The following is a 7862-nucleotide window of genomic DNA, read 5'->3' on the forward strand; positions in this document are numbered from 1 at the left end:
GGTGCTGATGAAAGAATGAGGTGGTTCCGAACACAAAAATGCAGCAGCTAGATAGAGCAACTCGGAGTGCCAGTGAAACTGATTTCTTGGCAGTACCGCACAGAACTGAGCAGTTGCTAGAACGAAAAATCCTGCAGAAAAGAGCTAGGTCACAACTCAGAAGTTTCGGACGAAAAGAAGCGGAGGTGCCAAACTTATATTGTGACCTGCGGAAAAGCAAACCGAGATACTTGGAAATGCCGTGTAACTTGTTATACTCGGAAGTGCCGATGCAAATAGGAAATGTGTCAAAGTGAAATATGTGGGTCAGTAGTTCCAAGACAAAAGAAACGGTGCTCCGCTGGCATCGTCTCCGATGTGCCCTTTGGTGCTAGGACGCGTGAGGTCAACATGGGGTACTGAAATCGGTGTTGCAATGGTGAGTGAAGGACTTAGGATGCTCGTAGGCCGGTGCCATACCACCAGTCCGTGGCAAGCCATATCGCCACCGCGGTGTGTGTGTGTGTGTGGGGGGGGGGGGGGGGGGGGGCGCGGAGCCGAGGCGATTTTAGGCTTAGCTAGTGTTTCAAGTAAAGATTAGTCTCTCCCTCCATACTAGTTTGTTCCCCTTTAACTAGTGTTTCAAGTAATGATTATTTTTTCTTCTTCTTTTTTGACAACTTTCTTCTTTTCTTCTAAATATAAAGGCTGCCTGGAGAACATTTTTCTTCACGGTGTAAAGGCCGAGAGCTATGTTCATCTCAAGTGGCCCTTCAACCGGTGGGGCCCACAAAAAGGATGGATCGTTGATTCGCGTCACAGCAGAAAAGCTGTGATTTTTCCTCTGTCCCCCCGTCGACTAGCCTAGACAGCTACTGCATCTCGCTTTTTCTTCCCTCGCTGTCCATCTCGCGCGGCGACGGCGGCGGCGGCCAGATCGTGGAGCTCCGGCGACGGCAGGACGCAGGTGCGTGCGCCCGCCCTCGCCCCATTTCCCCCGCTCCCCTTCCCTCTCCTCCCTCCGCTGCAACGGCGGCTTAGGGCGCGGCGCGCCGGCTGGGCGATGCCCGGGGCGGCGGCCTGATGCGCGCGGCCGCTGAGCACGAGGCTCTTCTCTTGTTGCACCAGCTTGGGACTGATCTATCTCTTTCCCTCGTTGTGATTTATTGCAGCGACCGCGAGGCAGCTCACAGGAGCAAGCAGCACAAGTCGTGTGATTTTTCCCCTTCAGTCGGAGGTATACAAACTCTAGTTTCCACCTACAGTCAGACGTATACATACGAAGTGTGTATTTGTGCTCGTATGCTCTGTGCTGTTCGTGTGTTTGGGAGCGACACGATGACCAAGTTTAGTTCAATTTTTCGAAATGATTATTGTTCATATTTATATTGGATTGCACGGCACCCTGTCCTCAATCTAGTGATTATTTTTAGTTCAATCCCACCACGGCTATTTCTCGGTGTGCTGGCACACCATCAAGATCCGCGCTCCGTCGCCACACAGCCAATTCCACAATACATGTTGCTACCTACCTCGAGTAGCTGATTCCTGTGGGTTCAGTAATCCTCTTGGATTGATATCTGAACATTTTATGAGCTTATATCCTTGCCACATTTTACTAGTAGGTACTTAGTTTTGACCTTGTGACAGGCCCTTATCCCATTTTATTATTTTCCGCAAACTCAAGGAGGGCCCGTGTCTGCAAAACTGATACTACTATACCATAGAATTTAGTTGAATTTCACGAAATTTGGCATTTGGAATGCCCATACATGTCAGAGTTGTCTGCCCAGTCAGCTGTCCTGTCATGTCGTCATGACAAATGGATCTAGCTTTTCAGTTTGTGGGAAAAAATAAAATGGGGTAAAGTCGTCACAGTGTCACAACGAAGGGGTAAAAAGTGGAATTTACTCATAAGCTAGATACATTGTTGTGCTCTGGTTTTTGTTGCTCATCTGGTTCCCTTCCATATTCGTTTATTTTAATCTTCTGTATTGCCTATTGCTTGTATCCATAGTTCAAAAAAGCGCTAGGCCTTAATTGTGCGTTTTGCCACCGTCTTGCGCTTTACTGACCAAAGCGCATGCTTATGCGCAATTATGCGCAAATTAAGCGCAGTTATGCGCAATGCGTTTTGCCAACGCCTAGAGCCTAGGCGCGCTTAAGCGCTCGCTTAGGCATGCCTTTTTTGACTATGCTTGTATCTCATATCAGTATCTTGTTTTTTATGCGATTTTCATGTGTAGGTAGCACACAAGGAATTATGAGTGCTGAGAACACTATAACTGATGTTCTTGCCCAAGAAAATTCCCTGTCTCCAGGAGATAGGATGAATGCAGTAGGGACCAACATGGAAAGTCTTACAAGAGTAGAACTCGACCTTGCATTTGCCTCTGAGAAATTGCTAAATTTGGAGATGCTGGTGATGGAAATAGCTCGCCGAGCTACTGATTTTGAGCCTCTTACCTTGGAAAGTGGATCTGTTTCTTCTGAGACCGCTGAGGATGCCTTCGAGTTGGACACCTTATATGGTATTCTCGATGCAGAAGTCCAAGAGTTAGATGACATGATCAGTTCTCTTCAGATTGATGCTAAAAATGTTGAGGACAAGGTTTATGACGAAGAATCTGGAGGCAAGGTTAAAGCTAAGCTGGATGCTGCTATGGCTTCTTTGAAACAGATGCAGGATCTAATTGCTGATATCAGAAAGGAGTCTGCAAAGTTCGAGAAACCCATTGAGTTTTCCAGCGACCAAGCAGGTAAATGCTCACTTATCCCTATTATGCATCAACTGGATCCCTTTCTAACCGCTCTTGTACAGGAATTGCTGAACATGGTGTGTGTGAAAATGGCCATGTGTCATCCGTCACTAGCATGTATACAGAAGATGAACGAAGAAATGTTCTGCAGATGTTAGAGCAATCGATAGCAAGTGAGCTAGATCTTGAAAAGAAGCTCTCTGATTCAAGATATGCTGTAGAAGAACTTAAGATGAAGCTTCGCCTCCAAACACAAGAAGCATCTTTTCTAGAGGAATTAACAGAAACAAATTCGGGGAGATTGTTTGAAGCAGAAAATGCTTCTGAGGTACTCCTGGGAACTTCCAGGGAACTTATAAATGAACTTAATACCATACAGGTCCATTTAAGTGAATCAAGATCTAGAGAAGATGATCTCAATTCGAAGTTAGAACGCAGCTTGATGGAACTGTCTTCTCTGAAATTAAACCAAGAGAAGATGCAAGAAGAGAGTAAAATGGTTGAAACTGAAGAAGCTGTACAGAATGAGGCACGATCAAACCCTGAATTATTATCCTTGCACCGTCAGGTTGAAGAGCTAGAAAAACATTTCACGGAATCTAATTCACAGTTGTTGTTGGAAAAGGTATCATCAGAAGTAAGTCAGGAAAAAGAGAATGTGATGCTCACAGAGCTAAGCACACTGGAAAGTATCATTAAGAATCTCAAAGCTGATGTCCTAAGAGCTGAAAACAGAGCACAAAATGCTGAAGTAAGGTGCATGCAGCTAACAAAAGACAATGTAGAGCTCAGTGGGGAGTTAAGCTCTCTTAAAAGCCAGGGTTCGGATAAGGCCTGTCTTTTGGAGAGGGAATTGTCGGAGTCAAATGCCCAGTTGGAGCATGCCAAGGCATCAGTTGCTGCCTTTGCTGAACAGCAGGGTATGCTGAAATCTACAGTATCTGACATGGAACATATGATTGAAGATTTGAAAGGAAAGGTTTCAAAATCTGAAACCAGAGCCCTAAATGCTGAATCAAAGTGTGCATTATTAGCAGACACCAATTTAGAACTTAGTGAAGAGCTATCGTTTCTGAGAGCTCGAGTTGAAGGCCTAGAGAGCTCGTTACAGGAAGCTAACCATGTGAAAGTATCAACCATCAAGGACATTGGTCTCAGAACTAAAGTTATCACTGAATTGGTCACGAAACTTGCAATGGAAAGAGAACGACTTCATCTCCAGGTATATGCATGATTGCATACACAGCATTAATGTTTACCTTTATAAACTCTTCTTTTTACCTCCCATTCCTGTATGTTCATATGCTGGTTTGGCTCTTCGTGGTGGTTGCAGATTTCTATGTTAACAAAGAAGAACAGGATATTGACTCACAGGTGCAAAGGAACTAGTGTTAAGGATGGCACAAAGCTGTACAAAAATGCTACTGGTAAAGATGCTGAACTTCAGTTCACTACATCGGCCGAGGAAATAGTTTCAGATTCTTCATCAGCACAAAATGTGGTGAGATTTCTCTCTAATTTATTCACCCCTCTTCTTTGAAGTAAAGTGCATGAGCATCCACATCCCATTGCATATAATGAGGTGCTACAGCAGACATACTCCAGCCCCTATAGACGCTACTAAGGCCGCGTTCGGCAGTCCTCCGCGGAGCGGAGCGCGCGGAGCAGGCCTTAACCAACTCTGCAAATTGTGGCCTTAATCAACTGGATTGCCGCTCCGCTCCGGCGCGGAGCCGCGGAGCGGAGGGAATCCGAACGCGGCCTAAGTTGACAGGAAAACTTCAAATTTGACATTTATAATAGAATTCATATAACTAAGCATCAGCAGCCAAGTTTAGCTTTGTTGCCAGTCTGCCCTTAGCGCGGATGCGTGCAGTTCTCCTCTCCTTTAGCCTCTCATTAGCATCATGGGGTGCGGATGCTCTGAAGTTAGTGCGGTGCGCGATTGGCTCTGGCAGAACTTGGGCTAGGCAAATATTTTATTAAGCCCCAGCCATTTTCCTAGCAAAATATTCGCACTTACACAGCGCTGACATTTTGCCGAACATGCAGCGTTACCTGCACACCTTGATCTTATTTTGCTAAGCTGTCCATGCATACCCGCATCGCGTAACAGAGATTGTTCTAATCTTGTAAATGTGTATCCATGATATGTTGTACTCAGGCAGAGAAAGCTTCAGACCTTATCGATGGCAAGGTGGAAGCGGAGGGAAGCACCGGAGAGGAGGAGGATGATTCCGCCGACGAGGGCGCGCTGCGGACCATAAAGCCGTCGGTGGCGCTCAGCTGGAAGTACGTCGCCACGGCGCTACTCGCCGTGGTGGCCGCTGTCGTCGTGTGCCACCTGCTACTTGAAAACGGCTGGGAAGGGCGCACGGCCTGACGTTTCCTTTGATTTCGCCTGAATAATGCGCAGTTTTGTGCTGGACTGAATCGGCGCTGAATGTATACTCTGATGCTCTCATCCGGCCTGAGTGAGACCTCTGGGACACCTCCTACTCAAGGAAAATGGCGGGCTGATCTTGAGTGGGAATTTTGTATTACTAATATATCGGTTTTGTTAACCTCCTTGTGATTATGTTTGGTGTACTGCAGCAACATTCGAAGAAGAGCATTTCAGCCTGCTGTGCTAGTCTTCATTGATTTTATTTCTGGGCTTGACACTGAGCTCCCTGATGAAGCGGACGAGCCGCTCCAGCTCGGACGACGACGACCCCGTCTCCGTGACGTCGAGCCTCAGCTGCCGCGCCATGGCTCCGGCCGCCGCCCTGATCTCGCCGGACGCCATGGCCTCCCTCACCGTGCTCTCCACGACGCCCCTGTCGCAGACGTCCTTCATGTCCAGCCCCGTGCCCCACACGGCTCCCACGAACCGGCTGTTGGTCTGCTGGTCGGCGAAGAAGGGCCAGCACACCATGGGCACGCCCTCGGCGGCGCACTCCAGAGTCGAGTTCCAGCCGGCGTGCGTCAGGAAGCAGCCCACCGCCCGGTGCCGGAGCACGTCCCGCTGAGGCGCCCACTCCACGACGCGCGCCCTGTCAACTCCTCCTGCCGCCGCCGCGACGGCTTCCCGGAGCAGCAGCCCAGGGCTGGCCGGGCGGACCAGGTCCGGCCGGAGCACCCAGAGGAAGGCGCGCCCGGTGGCCGCGAGGCCGGCGAGGAACTCGGTGAACTGCCCGTGCGTGATCACCGCGAGGCTCCCCAGGCTCACGTACACGACGGACCGGTCCCCCTGGCCGTCCAGCCACGCCATGCACCCCTCGTCCTCCTGCCAGAGGCTTGTGTTTGAGCTTGCGGCGGACCTCGACGGCCTGCCGGCGTGCAGCGGGCCTACGGCGAAGACGTCGGTGGCTGCGCGTGACGCGACGTGGGCCAGCGCCGGCCGCTCCATGGACGCGGCGGTGTTGAGCACGAGCGCGCGTGCCGCCTTGCAGCTACGGGCGATCGCCTCGGCGACCTTGAGCACCATCGGGTCCGAGCCGCCCTGCTCGGCGCAGTGGAGTCCGCGTGGAAGGTCTCGCCGCCGGAGGAAGCCCTCCATCCCGGGGACGCCGCGGACCGGGTCGTCTGCCGGGAAGGCGGTCTCCCCGAGCTCGTCGAGCCGGGGCGTGCAGAGCAGCGCCAGGTAGCTGCACGCGCTGTGCGCGGCGAAGGCGAGCGCCGGGACGCCGAGCTCCTCGGCGACTTGGACGGCGAACGGCATGGTGCCGTCGGCGACGACGCACGTCACCGGAGCGCCAGAAGATAGAAGTGACGAGAGTAGCAGGGCGCGGTAGGCGGGGCGGCTTGTGGCGCACATGGACGCCATGAGGTCCAGGAAGCCGCGGGGGTGGTCGTCGGGGAGGCCGTCGGGGACGGAGAGCACGCGCATGGGGCGCGGGGGCGGGGGCGCGTGGGCGAGGCGGCGGAGGGTGTGGTCGGTGTGGAGGAAGGTGACACGGACGCCGGCGTCGACGAGGGCGGCGGCGAGGTGGAGCATGGGGTTGATGTGCCCCTGCCGCGGCCAGGGGAAGACGAGGACGTGCGCCGCCGCGGCGTCCATGGCTTCACCTCACCGGGGCAAACGTACGTCCAAATCCAAATGTCGATCGGCTCCGTGTTTGCTCGGCCCATTTGAAGTGGTCTCGGTCGGTCCAATGGCATCTCTGGCTGCAACCCGGCCGGTCCGGCGCCGCAGGAACGTTAATTAACAGTATATATTTTTAAAAAGGATTGAAACCTAACCCCACCAAAAAGAAAAAACCCGCCAGTAAGTGCTGACTCAGTGTCTTGATCAGCTCGGCGGCTGAGGAGAGATCGATCGGGGAATGCTGCCAAGTCCAGGTGGTGCTGCACGGCACGCCATTGACAATTTTACATCACTTCCACATGCGCCCTAAGAAGCACACGGTAATCTTACGCTCCTCCCATCAAATCAGCGACAATTAATATGAATCGGGGAGTAAATATCATTGTACTTCTTGTACGACCATGTCACATGAGTAAATTACAGAAAACCACCAGTTTGAGAGCTAGGTTAGCAGAAATCACCATGTTACAGTTTCTTGGCAAAAAACACCAACTCTCTCGTAAACAATTTGCAAATACCATTGATCGGCGGATCGGGCACCGATAAGTGGATTTATGATAAGTGGGGCCCGGTTTTTGCCGACGTGGCGCTGTCAGCTGGTCTGACAGCTGTTAGACGCCGTTAGACGGTGCCGTTCATTCTGTTTCCTCTTATCCCCCGTTTCCCCCGTCTTCTTCCCCCGTTTCCCCCGTCTTCTCCCCTGTTCCCGGTCGTGCGGCGCACCATCCCCGCCCCCCATCGCAGCCATGAGTCTGGCGAAGTCGAGCGATGCTGGCAGCGGCGCCCAGCCGTCCACTGGCGAGATGTGCGGGAGCTCGAATCCTACGAAGGCGACGGTAGAAGAAGAGGAGGAGGAGGACCTGCAGTACTCGGTGGAATTCAGGGCGGCCAGATCTTTCGCCGCGGCGGTGAAGGCAAATCCAGTTGGAAGCCAGCACATTGCTTCAGCTTTCGGCGGCGTCTAGTGAGATCCCAGTCCCATTCCCCTCCCCAATCACACTCCCCTTCTGTTGCTAGGGTTAGGGTTAATGTAGTTCTAGGGTTTGTGTGTGTTA

General features: G+C 51.9%; 1 protein-coding gene and 1 pseudogene across 2 annotated transcripts; one reads left to right on the plus strand and one right to left on the minus strand.

Annotated features, from left to right (window-relative positions):
* Positions 1-767: 767 nt before the first annotated feature.
* LOC125525007 (WPP domain-interacting tail-anchored protein 1) lies at positions 768-5302 on the plus strand. Of its 2 annotated transcripts, XM_048690032.2 has the most exons (6): positions 768-946; positions 1152-1216; positions 2226-2738; positions 2801-3960; positions 4072-4239; positions 4903-5302. In XM_048690032.2, the coding sequence occupies exons 3-6, from the start codon at positions 2243-2245 to the stop codon at positions 5119-5121; spliced, it is 2043 nt and encodes a 680-aa protein (XP_048545989.2). In that variant the 5' UTR covers positions 768-946; positions 1152-1216; positions 2226-2242; the 3' UTR covers positions 5122-5302. The 2 variants fall into 2 exon arrangements, with proteins under 2 accessions (XP_048545989.2, XP_087393962.1); XM_087537836.1 differs by lacking the exons at positions 768-946; positions 1152-1216 and having other exon boundaries at positions 2192-2738.
* Positions 5256-6888, minus strand: LOC125525008 (myricetin 3-O-rhamnoside 1,2-glucosyltransferase UGT709G2 pseudogene; annotated as a pseudogene).
* Positions 6889-7862: the final 974 nt, after the last annotated feature.

This window comes from Triticum urartu, chromosome 7A (genome assembly GCF_056163025.1).
Source record: "Triticum urartu cultivar PI428250 chromosome 7A, HENAU_Tu73, whole genome shotgun sequence".
NCBI classification, from domain to species: Eukaryota; Viridiplantae; Streptophyta; class Magnoliopsida; order Poales; family Poaceae; genus Triticum; species Triticum urartu.